Genomic DNA, 19,112 nt, shown 5'->3' with positions numbered 1-19,112 from the left:
TCTTCTTTTCATGCAGTATTTCCACATGCAGATTTCAGTTTGATGCTTATACACACCCTGACGTGTCCGATTTTTCTTTTTCTGTCTTGACTTCTGTTTTGCTACTGTAAAATTGTGTATGAGACACTGTACTCCTTGGCGTCTGCACAGGCCCCTTAACCACTTAAATACTACAGTCTATGCATTTTTTAAATTCACTGCCTTATGAAATCTGTTGCTGTGCTCCTCCCGCCCCCCCGCCCCAAATAAGAAATGTTCATCGCTTATTTCTGTGAGGTCAGAATCTTATGAAATGTTTTTAAAGTTTATGCAATCTAGAAATTAGGTCTAATAGCTCAATCACCCCTGTGGAATGTGAGAGCTGTTGATTCAAACATTACTTGCATCATTAACTTTGCTGTTTCTTCAAACAGAATTAGTTACAAAGCATTTAATATTTGTTAACATTTGCAGCCACTGTGGATTGGATGTAAGTGGCTTGTTAGCTACATGGATGGATGACATTATAGCTGGGCTTACTCTGTAACTTATGTTTTCTTACAGCTGGACAGAACATACACTGGGCTGCAGACGCTGGGGGCAGAAACTGTAAGTTGTGCCTGATAAGTTCTGTTAAAATCACTTGTTTTCAGAGGTTTACTTTGATGAGGACCTTGCTGCTTCCAGGTGGTTGATGTGGAGCTGCACAGGAACTCACTTGGAGAGGACTACATCCCTCAGCCCTCTTCCTCCAAAGGGAGTCAAAGAGCATCTAGTCCAATGTCAGTCACCTCCATGACCCACAGCTATGGACGTCCCATGTCTCCTATGTCACATTATTCCATTATTGAAAAAGGTATACATGCTTTATTTTATCATTAAAAACAATCATCAAATAATGTATTTGCATTGTAGGAATTAAGGCAGAATGGCTGTCGATTGGTGTGTACAGTCAGGCCCATAAGCAGTTGGACATGAGTACAAACATGAGTGAAAATGTAAAAGTGACAAATCATAGCCCTTGCGGTCTCCGTCATTAAAGCAGGTGCGCGTCAGGGTTCACAGCCACGCAGAGGGCTCTGATCTAAAGTGGTTGTCTTTGGTTTGTCACACCCAGGGATATGTGTGAAATTTAACACCATATTACAGTACAGGCAGCTAGCAGCATTTTGTTAATAATCACCAGCCTTGAATAAAGGCCTGCCTCTTTTAGGCGCTGGCTCTGAGCTTTTGTTTGAAAAAATAAACGCCCGGGCTTTCAATCAAGGAAATACAGTACCCACTTTCCTCGAATCGGTGAGTGTCAGTGCTGAACTTAATTTCGTACCTCTGTTGTGACTGTGCACACCCAGACTCCTCTGTCCGGTACATGCGAGGGGTTTTTGATGGAATTGCACTGTGACAGGTGTGGAACGTTTTGTCTGATCTGAGCGCAAATCCAGTATATACGGTGTTTATTACATGGAAAACCACACAAAAGCATTGGGGCTTTTGTCCTGCGAGTGCGAGTATCTGGTTTATATGATGGGCGGTTTAGGCGAGTTTTACTGTGCTGTGTGTTTTATTTGTTTTCTTTACCCAGGGTTTGGCCACATTTCAGATCTGTTCCAAAAGCCTCTTTTTGAGTGATGCATTTGGACGTTGTTACACTCTTTCATCCATGGCATTCAGGACAAAATTTAGGTCAGATCAATACGCAGGCCATAATGGATCTCCAGTGGCAACCCTGAACAAACAGGAGCAGCCAAAAGAAAAAAGAACACTTTTAACTGTAACACTGTCCCTGACCCTCTCTTAAAATTAATATCACTATTAATCTTTATGACAAGCTTCAAGCGTTGAGTTACATTTTACTGACATGGGTGTGAAAAATATCTCAGGAAACCAATTTTTTAGATATCGTTCATTTTTGTGGCATTATTAGCAGAAAATAGCTGGCTTTCGATCTATAACCTTTCTGTAGTCATGAAAATATGTTGTTATTAAAAAAAAAGTACTGATATATGGTGAAAATCACAATTTGCTGTTTTTTTTTGTTTTTTTGAGTTGAAAATTTCAGACAGTGCCACCTATTTTGACCTGTTATACATTTTCTATTTATATAGGCACCCAAAAAAGTTTGCATGGAACTCACAAACCATATTTGAAATTTCAAAACTCCAGTTTTTAGGTATTCCATTACAATTTGTCAAAAAAAAAAAAAAATCATTGCCAAATGACAAACAAGCAAAGTTGAAAATCACAACAAAATTTAGACATTGGAGCGGAACTTCTAATACTTGTCTACTCCAAATTATTCATGGTAAAATTTTGATATTTCACACAAACACTGTGAACATAATATGTTAACACACAAAATAATAATTTTTTATCTATTGGTAAATACAGTGTGATTATGTCACAAAGTAGACAGCCAGCCATATCAGAAGTTGAATGAATGAAAAAAATACTGCCCTGTGTAAAAAAAAAAAAAAAAAAAAAAATCTCAAAAGATTTTCATCCTAGCTCAATGAAAAACATCTTTCTATTGCCAAATATATGTCGATTAATGAGTTTGTATTTAGATTTCTGCATCTCCTGTATTTTTTGCGATTATTTTATTTTATTTTATTTTATTTTTTACAAAAACCTTCACCGTGCTGCTGTAGAGCTATTTTTGAAAACATGGTGTATGTCATACGAGTTGAGATCTATTACTGAAACAGATATATCTATCACCAGGAATGATGTTCCTGCTCACTACAGAAAAAGCACGCTGCTCAGGTCAACCAATGATACTGTCATTGTGCAGTGGTATAGAAATGGAACCTTCAGCAGGCTTAGGTCTTCAAATGTTGATCTCCTAGCTGAGAATAGCGTTGATGCAAGCAGGGCTTCTCTCAATGAAAATACATTGCACCTCTACCATATGGCACTGTCTGAGCTGAGACAGGACTAAAATGTTAAGAATATTGTAGAATTTCAAGAAAATAAGTTCATATGTTTTGATGAATTTATTTTAAGCAACCTATGGTGAGACCGCTGTCTCGTAGGTCTGTAACACTTAGTTACTGCCAGGGTTAGATATAGCTTCGGTTAAGTTCACATAACTTTTTTGGGGGGGGATAAAGATTTTGTATTATGTCTTTCGATTATACTGTATATTGATAGGTATTTTGCTCAGCTAGAAACAGCATTTTTATTGTGTTATAAGAAAGTTTATTTTTCGGCTTCTATGTCAGTAAAATGTAACTCAGTACTTGAACCATGTCTTACTTTCCATTAACTTCCCATTTTCCTAACAGCAGAGGCAGGGAGGTCTGCAGCGAGTCATAGTATCAGCCTTTCGTGTGGTGAACGCACCCCAACTAGACCCAAAGCCAGTGACCGGATCACTCTGGGTTCCCATGGAAACTCTGCATTCCAGCCTATCACAGCAAGTTGTAAGATTGCCCCCCAAAGCCAGGCATCCAGCCCTGTTGAGTCTCCTGGAAAATCGTTCCAACCAATCACCATGAGCTGCAAAATAGTGTCAGGTGATCATCTCATATAGTGACCTGTAGCTCTTTCACAACATTTCCACGGGATTTTATTTCATATTATTCACTCACAGTAAGATATTTTGTTAAACTGGATTTTGCTGATTTTAAACATTCTTTAACCTGACGTTGATAAAAAATGACATGCTTCTAAAAGGAACGGGGTTGGTGGTGAGGGGGTGGTGTCAAGGCATTGGTGGAAACCTTTCCTAAGTTGATTGTTTTCTCCCCTCAGGTTCCCCACTTTCCACACCAAGCCATTCGCCACTGCCCCACACATCGACCCCCTCCACTCCTGTCCATGCCAAACAGACCTCTTCCTCAGTTCTCAGCAACCCTTACGTTATTGTTGACAAGCCAGGTCAAGTTACCGGCATGGCCTCCTCAGGTACAGTACACATCTCCCACTTGATGTTAGAAGGATGTATGGAAAGGAAGTGAATCTGCATTGAAATTAAGAAGCAGAGTCTGCGTTGCCCACATAAATGTCTGTGCATAACAGCCCTTTAGCTCACACTTTTTTAACCACTTAGTACTGTTTTGTTTTCCGATACTCTTTTATCAAGCATCAGTCTCCCCTTTTGATTGCTCCACTTTTTCTTTTCTGTCTCATGCTCCCTCGATATTTTGCATTCATAAATTGCAACTCATGGTGAGGTAGCTACATGGTTACTATGGTGATTTTGCTGCTCTATTTCTGGGCAGGATTACACATTTGCATGAAGTTTTAAGTTCGTAATTTATCAATACTCAAAATGTGTCATTCGGTTCTACTCTTCGCGTCACTTTCACAGCTGTATTTCATGTCCTCCAGTCACTTTCCACATAAAAGGTCTTATTGATAAATTGCTTTCTCTATCTCACCCGCTCAGGGTTGGAATTCTGTTCAGTGCTATTTTGCAAAGTTGGATGAGGTTGGTGTGGGCATTGTGGCTGATTCACAGGCTTTTAAAAAAAAAAAAAAAATTTTTCTTCCCCCTTGAGGCACAGAAATTTCACTGCACTCAATTCATTGAGTTAGTGAAGTGTAGCCAAAGCTTCACTTCCACACCCACACTGTGTAACCCTGAAAAACCTGCCACCCTGGACCACAATAGTCTGAGTGAATACTGTATGTAACCAAAGGCAGCAAGAGCAGTGAGACATCAGCACTGCAGTCTTTTCTTTCTGCACTTATTGATTGTTTGTGTGATTCTACAGGAAGCCCATCGGCTAAGCAGTCAGCTGCCCAAGGGACTCGGTCTCCTGCCCCCAAAGTTCACACAGGGACCTTCCTCTCCTCAGGCGTGAAGGTGAGTTTGCAGCATATTGTCAGAAAGAATTGTCCAGTGACAGTATTATCAGACAACATACAGTATCTCTCTACTGATATATGTCCCAAGGATTTGAAGAAAGTATATCTCCTTGTAGTATCTGTGTCTTTAACGAAGCAGTTTGGTGTTATAAGACAAATTGCTGCTGACTTCAGCATATCCTTGGCAAGCTATTTAATTGGGACAATACGTTGAAGAGGGGAGGGAGTTTGCAGGGAGCATTACCTCATTGTGTATCACTCTTACAGTGTCAGTGCTGAACTCAATGCCACCCACTCTCACATCTTCCCACACAATGTCACTTTAATTTCAGTTTCACTCCAATGATAATGATGACTGAGGTTTAGCTGTGCTGTCTCTTGAAGCCTGTTAAAGCCCATGCCTAATGGAAACATGAAAACATGCAATGATTCATTCATTTCAAACAATTCACACACTCCTAGTATCTGTGAACTGTTTTTAAAAAAGCTGAGGGTTTTAATTTGTATTCAAAATATCCACAATAATTTGTTTTGGGGCTCTACATTGCATTAAATGTCAAAGTCTCGACCTCTTGTTGCTCTTCTAAAACATGGTGGCTTTGAGTTAATCTCTTCATGTGGACTCATTACGTGTACAGGTTATTATCAAGCAGGAACCAGGGGAGGTTTCAACACAACAGCAGCAGATGGTTTCTACAGTAACCAACCAACAGCAACCTGCTGCTTCAGCAGCACACCAGTTTGTCACAGTGAAGGGAGGCCACGTGATCTCCATGTCAGGCCAGAAACAGTCAGGAGGGGCCACAACTAGTAAAGTCAGTGTCTTTCACTCACTCACACACACACACATCTGGTCCTCGTGTTGAGATGGTGTTTTAAATGGGTTGTTTGAAACTTTTCTTATTTGTAGATGTTTGGTATTCCAGTTAGCTCAACACTCCAGTCTGCAGTCAGACAGGTGGCTATTGGCAGTGGGCAAATTCTGGTTGCCAAGGGCAGTTCCTCTGCCTCAAAGGTGATAGGTGGCAAGCAGGTATTGGCTCAGGGAGTTGCAAAGGCCATCGTAACTGGACCCAGTGGCTTCTCTGGTCAGCAAACTGCCTCCAAAGGAGGAGGATCAGGAGGCAGTAAGAGTGGAGGTCAGGGTTTACACACACACACACACACACACACACAAAATCTCAGTCAGTATGTCATGATTACGACAATCTACTATTATTGATGCACTTTATGTACTTATATGTTTTACTTAGTTTTGCTAAAGTGATAATGAAAATATATTTGGTGTCGTTGTACTTAATAGTTCAAAAGAAATATTGCTTGTCACAGTCATCTACAATGGCCCTGTTTACACCTGGCATTAAAATGTGTCTCATATTCAGATATGATTTTAACCTCATCCCATTTAGACCTTTAATTAATATATGTGTCCGGTGATCACACTGTAATCCAGTTAAGCTCCAGCATGCAGCTGACGTCACACCACTTCACTTGTGGTTTTTGCTTTTTAAAGTATGGGAAGAAGCTGTCTTCATCAGCCGGAATGCTTAAGACTGATTTGGATATGGGAAGGCAAGACTTGTGGGAGAGGATGAGGTTCTTAACTTGTATTCTCCATCAAACTTATTTTATTTATTTATTTTAGTTGAGGAAGACTGGTTGGGGTTATCCAGAACAGACATGCACCTACCCTCAGCCACACAGTCATAAGTTTGCCATTTGGAAAGAAAGAAAGGGGGCAAAAATACTTCACAACTGCCTATGTAGTTGTTGTATATGGATTAGCAATGCATTCCCATTTACAACCCGCAAGTTGTCCTCTAGATGTTGTTCCAGCTAAGGTGCTGAAAGAGGTTTTTAACACTGTCGGGTCTCCTAACGTTTCATGTCTTAGTTCAGGGTCTGTTCCAGCTGCTTTTAAACATGCTGTGGTTCAGCCCTTCTTAAAAATCCTCACCTTGCTTGTCAGTTTTATCCAACTTTAGACCTGTCTCACATCTGCCATTTCTCTCTAAGGTTATATAGTTACAGTCAGTTTTAGAAAACAATCCAATCTGGATTTAGATCAAGGCACAGCACTGAGTCAGCACTTTTAAAAGTACCTAATGACATCGCTGTGTCGGTGGATGCAGGGAATCTTACTTTGTTGGTTCTGTTGGATCTCACAGCAGCCTTTGACACTGTGGACCACAAAGTACTTGCTTCCCAGGTAGAACATCTTGTTGGCATTCATGGCATTGTATTTAAGTGTTTCAATCATATTTGGTTGAGAGGAATTTTTCATTATGGTCGCTGACCTCACCTCATTAAATGCTCCTCTTTGTTGTAGTGTGCCACAGGGTTCTATTCTTAGCCCTATTGTATTTTTATTGTACATGTTGCCATTGGGGTCAGTTATGTCTAAGCACAATCTGTCCTTTCAGTGTTATGCAGATGATCTGCAAATCTATCTGCCTAACAGGACTAATGAAAGTAATGCTTTGACTTCACACACACACACACACACACACACACACACACACACACACACACACACACACACACACACACACACACACACACACCTTCAACCGCTTAGTCCAGTTAAGGATTGCGTGGGGCTGGAGCCTATCCCAGCAGTCATAGAGAGCAAGGCAGGGTACACCCTGGACAGGACACCAGTCTGTCGCAGTGCTTTGACTTCATTATTTGTAATTGTATTCATGATGTAAAGCAATGGCTGTGTCAAAATTTCCTTTGTCTGAATGATTGTAAAATCCAGACCATTGTGTTTGGACATTCTGCCATGTAGAATGTTGTGTCCTTAAACAATGGTGTTCTGGCTGATTATTTAAAACCAGCTGTGAAGAAATCGGAAGTGATATTTGACAGTTGTTTGAGGTTCATTCAACAGATAAACTCTTTTGTCAAAGCAAGTGTTTTTCCAGCTACGTCTCCTGGCTAAAATAAAGCCCTTTCAGTGGACGTGATCTTGAGACGGCCGTTCATGCTTTCATTGGCTCCAGACTTGATTATTGTAATGCACTTTATGCTGGCGTTAACCAGTCTTCTCTTGTATGCCTCCAACTTGCGTAGAATGCCGCAGCTCATCTTTTAATGAACACTTACAGGCGGTGAGCGTATTATGCCTGTACCTTACTCACTCCACTGGCTTCCAGTTTTAAAATTGATTTTAAGGTTTTAATGTTTATTTTGAAAGCAATCATTGGCCTTGCACCATCCTTCTTGTTTGAAATTTTAACTCTCCGCACTTATAGTAGGACATTACGAGTGTCTGGTCAACTTTGCTTGGAAGTTCCAAGGTCAAAATAGAAACTCTGGGGTGATCGTGCTTTTTTGGTAGCTGGCCCCAGACTGTGAAACAAGTTACCTGCTGATTTTAACAATATTTCTCACCCAGCACTTTTTAAATCAAGGCTCAAGACTTATTAATTTAAACTGGTGTTTAATACCTAGTGGTGCTGTGACTTTTTTGTTTTGATGTGCCTCTTTAATTCTATTGTATGTTTTTTCTTTTATTTTTGTGAATTCTTGTTCCTTGATTTTACTGTAAAACACTTTGGACACCGACTGGCTGCTGGAAAGGACTATAAAAATAAATGTTGATTGATTGAGTGTTTTACACTGCTGTTCATTGTGGTCACATTGTGTCCTTGACCACCTCCGGAGGTGGTTTAGTTGATCGGAACCCAGTCCATCCTCAGTGTGTTGTGGTTGTACTGACACCTGTCAGTTCATGTGGCCAAGCACGAACCGATTTCAAACCGATCACTAAAAATGCATTTTAATGCCACGTGTAAATTGGTTGAATGAGCATGCTCAGGTCTTTACTTCAACCAGAATGCTAATTAAAATCAATTAAATTTAGATTCATTGAGTTGCAGAAGAACAACTACTTGTTTTCAAAATTGCTAAAATTAAGAATTTTTGTGTGTTTGTTTGCGTGTATTTGTCCTTAGTGATGGCTACCCTTCAGCTGCCAGCCAACAACCTGGCTAATCTGGCCAGTTTGCCTCCGGGCACCAAGCTCTATCTGACCACCAACAGTAAGAGCCCATCGGGGAAGGGAAAGCTACTCCTCATCCCACAGGGTGCTATCCTCCGAGCCTCCAGTGCAGGTCAGGCATTTTTAATCTTGCATAATTCTTATTACAGTCACAAAATAATAGTGTTTTGTAGTACTTTCCCTTCTTCATTCTACACGTATCGACATGTCAACTATTAAAAGCCAGAACCTCAACAACAGAACAGAACCTCAAATGTTCACTTTATTTGGTGTTTATTTACTTTTTTTTTTTTTGAGAAAATGTTAACACTTTTTCCACATTTCAAATCCAGTTCCTGAATAATATAAATTTCTGATAATATTGCTTTTCAAATCCTTCTGTGACATCTTGAACAGAAAATTATTGTAGTAAGATACTTGCCGGCACTTTCTGCTTCAAATGCAATTTAGGAAGAATGTGCCTTAGGTTTTTGAAATTACTCAAGATTAAGGCTTGATTAATTGTGTTGTCATTTGGATGCAGAAAACAACTGTGTAGAATCAAATGTGTCTGGCTGTCTGTGTGTTAGGTCAGCATTCCCAGAGCAGCTCATCGGCAGGTACCGGAGGCTCTCAGACTACCAGCTCCTCTTCCTCGTCAAGCAGTCAGCCTTCTAATCTCTCCTACACATCCTATATCCTTAAACAGACCCCCCAGGTAACTCAAAACGCATACATAATGTCGTACAAACATTACAGATGTGCCTTTTTTCTAAACGTTTTTTTCTTACCTCACTTTGGTCTGTAATTATTGTAGAGCAGGTAGCTCAGTAGATAAGGAGCTGCCATGACAGTATGCAGAAGTTGGCTTCAAATCCCATTCATGCTGCCTGTCTTTGACCTTGGACATTCATCTGCCTTGTCCCAGTTGACCCAGCTGTAAACGGGTACTGGTGATGGCTGGGGAAGTAACCTCTCTCTGACTGGCAGCAGTGGGCCTCAGGAACTATATAGGACTTAATTGTTCTAATTCTTCTTTCAGTTAAATTCATTTTATTTATATAGCACCAACTCACGTTATACATCACCCCAAGGCGTTTCACAAATGTAAGGTATAACCTTACCCACCCCCCTAAACAAGCACACTGGCAATAGTGGTAAGGAAAAACTCCCTTAGACATTCTTCTCTAAATCAATCAATCAATCAATCAATTTTATTTATATAGCGCCAAATCACAACAAACAGTTGCCCCAAGGCGCTTTATATTGTAAGGCAAGGCCATACAATAATTACGTAAAAACCCCAACGGTCAAACGACCCCCCTGTGAGCAAGCACTTGGCGACAGTGGGAAGGAAAAAACTCCCTTTTAACAGGAAGAAACCTCCAGCAGAACCAGGCTCAGGGAGGGGCAGTCTTCTGCTGGGACTGGTTGGGGCTGAGGGAGAGAAGCAGGAAAAAGACATGCTGTGGAGGGGAGCAGAGATCAATCACTAATGATTAAATATGACATGATTTGAGCACTTTACCAAACATTCTCATAGAATTGTAAGAAAACTCAAGCTTTATCCATTATACTTATACTTAATAGGGCAGCGCAGTCTCGTTGAGCCCCCGTGTGATATCGCAGGATTTGACCATTTCAGGGGACAGCCTGCCGTTGCACAATACAAACAGCATTACTTCTAACAGAAGAATGATGTACTGTTTTGTTTTCGGCTGCAATCACCAAAGCAGTTGCAAAGAGTGCAGTTTTTTCGGTTCCCAGTGGAGAAGGGAAGACGAGGGCAAATGGGAGAGGTGGTGTCTGTAAGTTTTATTCTACACACCTTGACAGAGTAGCTCCATTCTCTCGCCTTCACAACTGCCTCGATATGTTTGTGCTCCAGGTCATAAACAGACCACGACACAAGTCCGCTTTCCACCTCATCGTCACTTTTTCTTTGCATTTTCACTTTGTTTGCTGTGTAATTTGTCCAAAAACTCAGAGAAACTGCCATGTTTCTGATGTGGAATCAGTGTTTGCTAAATACACTGTACTTCTCCTGTGTTACTAAAGCTCTCTTGATGTTTCAATGAACTGTCAGTGTTGGTTGTTTCTGAATATTTCAGTTCAATTTACTGCACCAAATCATAAGTCACTTCAAGGAGCTGTACATGAATAATGTCCACACCTGACCCATCACATCAGCCAGCACATTTGAGTAATCATTGAGGTGATTGGGTGGTGAAGTATGTTTATTATGTATCTCTCGAAACAATCTGAATCACAAAGCATGTTGTTTTTTGGAGCATTTTAATATTGTTTGTGGTGTTAAATGGTTGAAGAATCCATTTGAAACTATTCTGAAGTTGAAATATAATGGAACAAAAATTGGTTTTAACCACTTCTCTGGCAACAAAGGAGTGTTGTCATCATTTTTTGTGTGTGTGTGTCTCGATGCAAACACATTATTTCTTTAATGGGCTAAGAGATGTTCATCATTTTGATGTCAGTGATGCAGCTTAAGATGCACCAGAAGCATCCTGAAGATTGGTCACAATGACCTACTATTTCTGGGATAATAGAATAACTTGGTCAGTTATGAGGTAAGGCTAAGAGGTGTTTATCAATTTGATGTCATTGATACATGTTGTGATGGACAACAATGAATGTATTGAACATTAGGGACTTTCACCTTGTTTTTCTGGCCAAGTAGATCATATTCATTCACCAGTCAGACTGTACTTCGTATCAACTCAGAGGTTCTTACATGTTGTGATGGACAACAATGAATGTATTGAACATTAGGGACTTTCACCTTGTTTTTTCTGGCCAAGTAGATCATTATTCATTCACCAGTCAGACTGTACTTCGTATCAACTCAGAGGTTCTATGTGCAAAAGTGTATGATGTTTCCTTTTTGGTAGAGTACAATTGAGATATTGGTTGGCTGATAATATCGGCCGATACGAGTCCTTCATAACATACCTGTATCAGCACTTTTATTTTTTGCAGATATGAAAACAATAAATAAAATAAACAATACAGAAAAAACACTTTGGCTGTTGAAATTATTGTCATTATGTAGCTTGTCCACTTCCATTATTTAAAATGCTGTCAAGAATGGGTGGGACCCCCATCACCCCCCTTGATCACATGAGTAACAAGAGACAGAGACAAAGCAATCACTTAATGTACTTTTTCAATCAGAGTGGGCATTTTGCAGCGACAAGAAACAAGTTGTCGCTATGCCGCGAGGCTGGTGGCACCAAAATAGACAATTCTGTTTTATGTAAATGCTGAGCAGTGTGACACAGCGACTGCCAATCCCAATGAAGGTAGCGTGATGTACATTGGTTGGCTGTTGGTTATATTGATATTATTACTATTTCTAATAATCATGTTTAAACTGTAAAACATAAAGCCTCAGTTGCATTTCTTTGTCATGATGGTTTGATAATGAAATTTTAAGAATCATTGCCCTTTTTTCTGTGTATATGGGCAGGTAAAGTTCCCCAATATCTGTATCGGTTCCAAACAAATCTATATTGGCCAGGCTTTGCTTTTTGGTGGATAAGGTGAGTAACTGCAATCCCTGATCTGTTAAAAAACAGATCAGGGGATTGCAGTCTGAGGGGGAAATTTAATTTAAAGCATCAGTGGGCACGAACAACATTAAAAGGTTTCTGTATTTCTGTCTGTGGGGTGAGGATGTGGAACAGATTGGGAGTGGGGCTCAAGCAATGTCCAAGCATGAACCAGTTCAAACAGCGGTACAAAAATATGTTTTTTTTCTAGGTATAGGGAGGAGGAAGGGTAATGAGGGTTAGGGTGTTTTTGTTTTTTGCTTCGGCTTGTAAATATATAGTATTTTGTATGTAAGTAGGTATGTGTAGGTGTATATTTATGTTTGTGTATATATATGTGTATATTTATATATATGTATATATGTGTGTATGTATGTGATATATATATAGATAGATATATAGATATAGATATATAGATATAGCTATCGGTTTAGGTGTGTAGGAATCTATGTGTATATGTGGCAAAGGGTATTACTGGTTGTGGGGAAGAAGGGGTAGAGATAAATAAGCTGATGCTTCACCCTACCCCTTTCGGACATGTTGGGTACACAGTAGGAACTTTTTGTTGTTGTCTTTACTGATCTATCTTGTAATTGTTGTTGTATCAAATGTTCGAAATAAACAGTTTTCATTCATTCATTCAACTTGATAATTGAGTTATTTCTTTATTGAAATACAAAAGAAAATCTCGCATTAAATGTTTTGGCTGGAGTAGGACAAATGTTTTAATATTTCGATTATATATATATATAATATATATATATATATATATATATATTTTACACACTTAGGAAGGGGGAATTATAATTTTTTTTTATCCAATTTCTGAAGTGCCTAAATCCTTCGCACAGTACTAAAAGTGTAAGAAACTATTCTAACAAATAATTGTTTACTTGCTTAGAGTCATCACAGTTGCTACATTATGAACCTGATATGTAACCTACTCTACCATACAGCAGAGGTGGGACGAAGTCACCATCAAGTCACTCTCAAGTTATCAGTCTGCAAGTCTCAAGTCAGTTTGCAAAACAATTGGTGGTCATTATGACTTGAGACTTGACTTGGGGCTTGCTGATTGATGACTTGAGAGTGACTTGATGGTACTTCGTCCCACCTCTGCTGTACAGTGTATAATATGAATTTCATGATTGTCTTATCCTAAGATGGGGTTTTGGAAATGGGAACAGAACTTTGAGAACTGGACTTATGATGCACTTTTAATTAATAATATTAATACTGATTTAGGGCTATATTGCTAACCCACAAACCAATTGTCCTTTCCCCCCATCAGGGCACATTTCTGGTGGCCAGCCAGGACAGAGGTTCAGGGAAGCAGGGTGGCTCCAGTTCAACAGGTCATACATCATCTTCAGCGAGTGTTACCCAACAGGCCATCCGAGTGACGCCTGGACAGAAGGCAGCCATTCTGGCTCAGGTCAGTGTGTGGAACCTGTTTCAGACCTTTAAAGACTTCAGAGTTACATGGAGTGTCTCATGCTAACTTACCAGTCTTTCTTTCAGTAAGAATCCTCACAACACTGACAAGTACTGTTTTAAGGTTGCATCTTTTGCTTACGTTCATAATCAAGTATTCGACCAAGTATTTTCATTCAGCCAAAGGGACTTTTATACATTACAGCAGTATATGGATGATGTCCACTGAGAGGTGTATCTGCTGTCTGTCAGTGCACTTAATATGTGTAGTATACTGTGCTCCCCTACCCCCAATTACAAGTAAAAACAGTATCTCCATAAGCTGGGACAGCTCACTTTACTGGCTAACCGTGACACTGGCTGACATGAACAGCTCAACACACTTGCTAAATGTTGTGCCACCTAGGCAGATGATTCTTTGTTGGATTTTGTCATCTTTATTTCATTGATAGATGGCAGGAAACTCAAGTGCACAGGTGAAGTTGTCCGACGGCTCTGTTAAGGCAGTAACTGCAGCAACAGCGGGTCACTTATCCAAGTCTGGAGCAACCACATTGAGGATGGCATCAGGACTCGTCACTGGCGCTAACTCCACAGCAAGTTCCGTCAGCGCGGCCACAGCAGGGAGTCAGCAACAGGCCAGTATCACAGTCTTCTTTGTCTTTGAATACAGCTTCATTGTCAGGACCAGACCTCAACAAAAACCTTGCACATGAAGGGATATAGGATCAGTTGTGGAGACTCAACTAAAGAGAAATGAACTCCTTTGTCTTTTAAAATTCCATTTAACCAGTGACCTGATCAGCACGGCTCACTCTGGGAGCTGCACTGAACTCCACAGCAAAGAGAACAGAGCACAAAAGAAGCAGTCAGTGTCATTTTTGATCTTCGAGGCTGACTTGAACATGCACATACAAGGGTACTTCAAAATATTATTGTTGGCGGGGGGGATTTTGCTGACCCATAAACAAAAGTCTCTAGAGGCTCAAGATGGGGCCTTCTTCCACGATGGGATGCCATCTTCATGCAGTATTTAGCTAAGTTGAAAATACTTTTATCCTACACTTTGATACAAAATAAGTTGCAGCACATATATATTGCAGTCAGTGTCCAAAGCAGGAACATCCCTGTGCATCAGACTGCAGCACAGAATTCATGTTGCCACGTCAGGCCCACTGTCATATCACAAAATGAACAAAACGCTGACATAAAGTCCTGAGGAAATCTATCATATTCATATGAGGGAAGTTAAAGAAGGTCCTAACAGTTTTACTCTGTCTAAAGTGAATTTTAAAACCATCTACCATCTCAAAGCTAGTCCTCCGGTGTATAACTGTAGTCTTTTCAGTTTTGCTTTGTCAGCTAACGTTCACATAAGACCTGCTCAATATGTGTCGACATTACAGTTACATACAGAAAGAGGACTTGTATTATTTGTACATCGCTCTACATTTTCTCATTGTCAGCTGTCTTTTTTTCCCACTCTCTTAACAGGTTGCTGACGGAGGGAAGTCTGCTTCTCAGCACCCATCACTCTTGGTGGCAGCCAACCAAGCAGCAGTTATCAATGCAGCCAAGAGTGCCAGTGCTGCTGCTGGCAGCAACCTGTCAAAGGGTGTTATGGCAACTTTAATCAAGAGTGCGGGCAGCTCTGCCACGTTGACCAAAGGTGCTGCCGGTTCAACTGGGAGTATAGTAACAGTTGCAAAAGGTGTCACCAGCATGCCAGGCATCAGTATGTCTAAAGGAGGAGGGACGGGGAATGTGGGGGGTGTGCCTAAAAGTGCCAATACGTCATTGGTCACAGCAGCTTCTCTAGTCAGCGGTATGGCAGCAGGAGGCGGAAAGACGGCTGCCACTCTCTCAGGTAAATAATCTTATGTGTCCGCCTGCATTTAAATACTTATCCTTCCTGTGTCTTAAATGCATCATGTTTTCTTCAGGTATGCTGAAGATCCACTCTGGGGGCTCCAGCTCCCAGCAGACAGTCTTGACAATTCCTGCCAACCAGCTCAAACAGCTGGGTTGTCAGTGCTGGGTCCGGAGGGCTGCAGACCATTCTCATGCCTGTTGGAAAAGGTAGTTACCTGACTTTAAAACGCACTAGCTGGCTATAGTCAAACTTTATTGCAGACTCCAACGTCCAAATAGACATACCATCACATACAAAACATAAAGCAAATATATAGTATAAGAAAAGGTGTTTTATCACATAATATAAAAAAAACCCCAATAAATAAATATATATACACATACACCACATATACGTATATATATACATATACATCTATACCTACATACATACACACACACACATGTACACACACATAAATACATACATACATAAAAAAGTGCTTATGCAAATTCAATAAAAAGGCATCTAATAAATAGAAGCAGTAAAAAATGCCATTAAAAAAGTGCCTACACATTCTATAAAAGGCACAAATACCAGTGTTTCCACACATGGGATTGGTATCTAACAGAACTGCACCTGGGATTGGTCAACTGCATAATGAGATTATTCCGGGACCCCTGCAGTCTACATATAAACTTACTGAGCAATACTGAGCAATGTAAATTACCCGTTGAGCTAGCAATGTGGCAATTATGTAGATAACTTGTCAGTTAAACAGAAGAATTTTAGTGAAGACGATTTTTTTTGAAGAAAACTTAAATGAATCAATTAGAACTGCTCTGTTAAGTATGGCACATGCTATATTTTTCTGTGGTTTGTGTATATTCCTTTCTTGCTAGCAAGCTGCTACTTGTATTTTATTTACATATCACCTGGTAAACCTGTTTGCCTATTGGGACAGTGACCCATCGTGTACTCTGTTGTATATAGTTGTGTCTAAAGGCCCAGTCTCCAGTACTCCTTCATCTGTCAGCACACCCCAGGAGCAGGTGGAGCCGGAGCCTCTCCAGGTCCTGGTGGCCAGGCTGCCACCTCACTTGCTGTGTCTTTGGCACAAGGTGAGACAGGTCCATCCACACTTTACTCTCCTCTCTTCATTCAGCTATCCTTCTTCATTCCCAGTTTATAATTTTCCTCCAAACTGCCAAAGGTAAGCTTGGGTGTCATTCTGTTCAGTTCGTCTTATTCTCCCTGCAGACATTTCCTGACAGATTTGGTTTTGTACTGCAGTGTTGATGAAACACTTGGTGCATTTGTACTGCAGTTTGAGAACCACTGGCCCTAAACTAGTTCTACTATGTATACTATATAAATTAATATTTGATATATGCATGTGTAATGTGTGCACTTTAAATGTGCAGTCAAGTAGTGCAAAATGTACTGAGGTTTGCTTTGTGGCTCTAGCTGCAATGTATTCTTGCAAAAAAAAAAAAAAATCCATCATTGCACATTCTCTCTGCACATGAGACAAAATACATGTTTTAATCAAATTTTTCATTTGTTGTGATGTGTATCTTTAACAGTAAAGATGGAGCCAGGTGCTGGCACAGCTGGCCTGGTGCCACCGGTGACCGCTTCTGCTCTCAGCATTGTACACGGTGCCTCAACCATGACTGCTGTCAAGCAAGAGCAAGGGCTGGATAATTCAACACATGACCTCATCAAGTAAGGACAACAGGAGTGATGATTTTGTTTTCAGGAAGTCTGTTTTGGCATTTGGCAAGTCTTTGCAGCTAGTTATCAGTACTCCAGCATCATTGCATAATTTATATTACGATGTTATGATTAATGTGTCCACCATGAAGATCAGTAAAGCTATTTTATTAAAGCTATCACATAGCAGTTGTTTTTGTTTTTTATTTTTGGTGGTGTTAATCCTTATCTTTGTGATTGCATTCCCATTAGTACTGAGCACATAGAGACCATGATGCAGCTGCTGACAGCTGTGGTGAAGAAGTTCCCTCTGATTGTGCCAAATAAGAGTAAGCAAGCAGTAAAAAGACAAACACCTTATATAAAAAACCAAACATCCCTGTCAATCTGGCATGAGTTAAATGGTTTAATTCTTCTCTTTTAGCTGAAGACTCCCATCCGTTACTCTAGCTGCAGCATTTTGAATTAACTGAAGGCTTTTCAGGGAACGTTTAGGACAACCTGATAATAATGAATTACAATAGTCCAGCCTAGAGGAAATAAATGCATGAATTAGTTTTTCAGCATCACTCTGAGACAAGACCTTTCTCATTTTAGAGATATTGCGCAAATGCAAAAAAGCAGTCCTACATATTTGCTTAATATGCGCATTGAAGGACATATCCTGATCAAAAATGACTCCAAGATTTGTCACAGTATTACTAGAGGTCAGGGTAATGCCATCCAGAGTAAGGATCTGGTTAGACACCATGTTTCTAAGATTTGTGGGGCCAAGTACAATAACTTCAGTTTATCTGAATTTAAAAGCAGGAAATTAGAGGTCATCCATGTCTTTATGAATGTAAGACATTCCTACAGTTTAACTAATTGGTGTGTGTCCTCTGGCTTCATGGATAGATAAAGCTGGGTATCATCTGCGTAACAATGAAATTTAAGCAGTGCTTTCTAATAATACTGCCTAAGGGAAGCATGTATAAAGTGAATAAAATTGGTCCTAGCACAGAACCTTGTGGAACTCCATAATTAACCTTAGTCTGTGAAGAAGACTCCCCATTTACATGAACAAATTGTAATCTATTAGATAAATATGATTCAAACCACCGCAGAGCAGTGCCTTTAATACCTACGGCATGCTCTAATCTCTGTAATAAAATTTTATGGTCAACAGTATCAAAAGCAGCACTGAGGTCTAACAGGACAAGCACAGAGATGAGTCCACTGTCTGAGGCCATAAGAAGATCATTTGTAACCTTCACTAATGCTGTTTCTTTACTATAATGAATTCTAAAACCTGACTGAAACTCTTCAAATAGACCATTCCTCTGCAGATGATCAGTTAGCTGTTTTACAACTACCCTTTCAAGAATTTTGAGAGAAAAGGAAGGTTGGAGATTGGCCTATAATTAGCTAAGATAGCTGGGTCAAGTGATGGCTTTTTAAGTAATGGTTTAATTACTGCCACCTTAAAAGCCTGTGGTACATAGCCAACTAATAAAGATAGATTGATCATATTTAAGATCGAAGCATTAATTAATGGTAGGGCTTCCTTGAGCAGCCTGGTAGGAATGGGGTCTAATAGACATGTTGATGGTTTGGAGGAAGTAACTAATGAAAATAACTCAGACAGAACAATCGGAGAGAAAGAGGCTAACCAAATACCAGCATTACTGAAGGCAGCCAAAGATAACGATATGTCTTTGGGATGGTTATGAGTAATTTTTTCTCTAATAGTTAAAATTTTATTAGCAAATAAAGTCATGAAGTC

At 40.0% G+C, this 19,112-nt stretch overlaps 1 protein-coding gene across 1 annotated transcript in view; it reads left to right on the top strand.

The window, feature by feature from the left end:
* Positions 1-19,112, top strand: part of yeats2 (YEATS domain containing 2) — a 65,779-nt gene that overhangs the window by 11,126 nt on the left and 35,541 nt on the right. The window contains 16 exon segments of the mRNA XM_034182591.1: positions 544-588; positions 667-835; positions 3,264-3,494; positions 3,733-3,885; positions 4,698-4,789; positions 5,430-5,606; positions 5,702-5,930; positions 8,751-8,909; positions 9,367-9,576; positions 9,705-9,715; positions 13,637-13,780; positions 15,274-15,646; positions 15,723-15,858; positions 16,637-16,752; positions 17,218-17,359; positions 17,600-17,676. Of these exon segments, the coding sequence (XP_034038482.1) occupies positions 544-588; positions 667-835; positions 3,264-3,494; positions 3,733-3,885; positions 4,698-4,789; positions 5,430-5,606; positions 5,702-5,930; positions 8,751-8,909; positions 9,367-9,576; positions 9,705-9,715; positions 13,637-13,780; positions 15,274-15,646; positions 15,723-15,858; positions 16,637-16,752; positions 17,218-17,359; positions 17,600-17,676 (2,464 nt within the window).

Source organism: Thalassophryne amazonica, chromosome 12 (assembly GCF_902500255.1).
Source record: "Thalassophryne amazonica chromosome 12, fThaAma1.1, whole genome shotgun sequence".
Classification (NCBI taxonomy): Eukaryota; Metazoa; Chordata; class Actinopteri; order Batrachoidiformes; family Batrachoididae; genus Thalassophryne; species Thalassophryne amazonica.
This window is presented reverse-complemented; position numbering and strand designations above follow the sequence as displayed.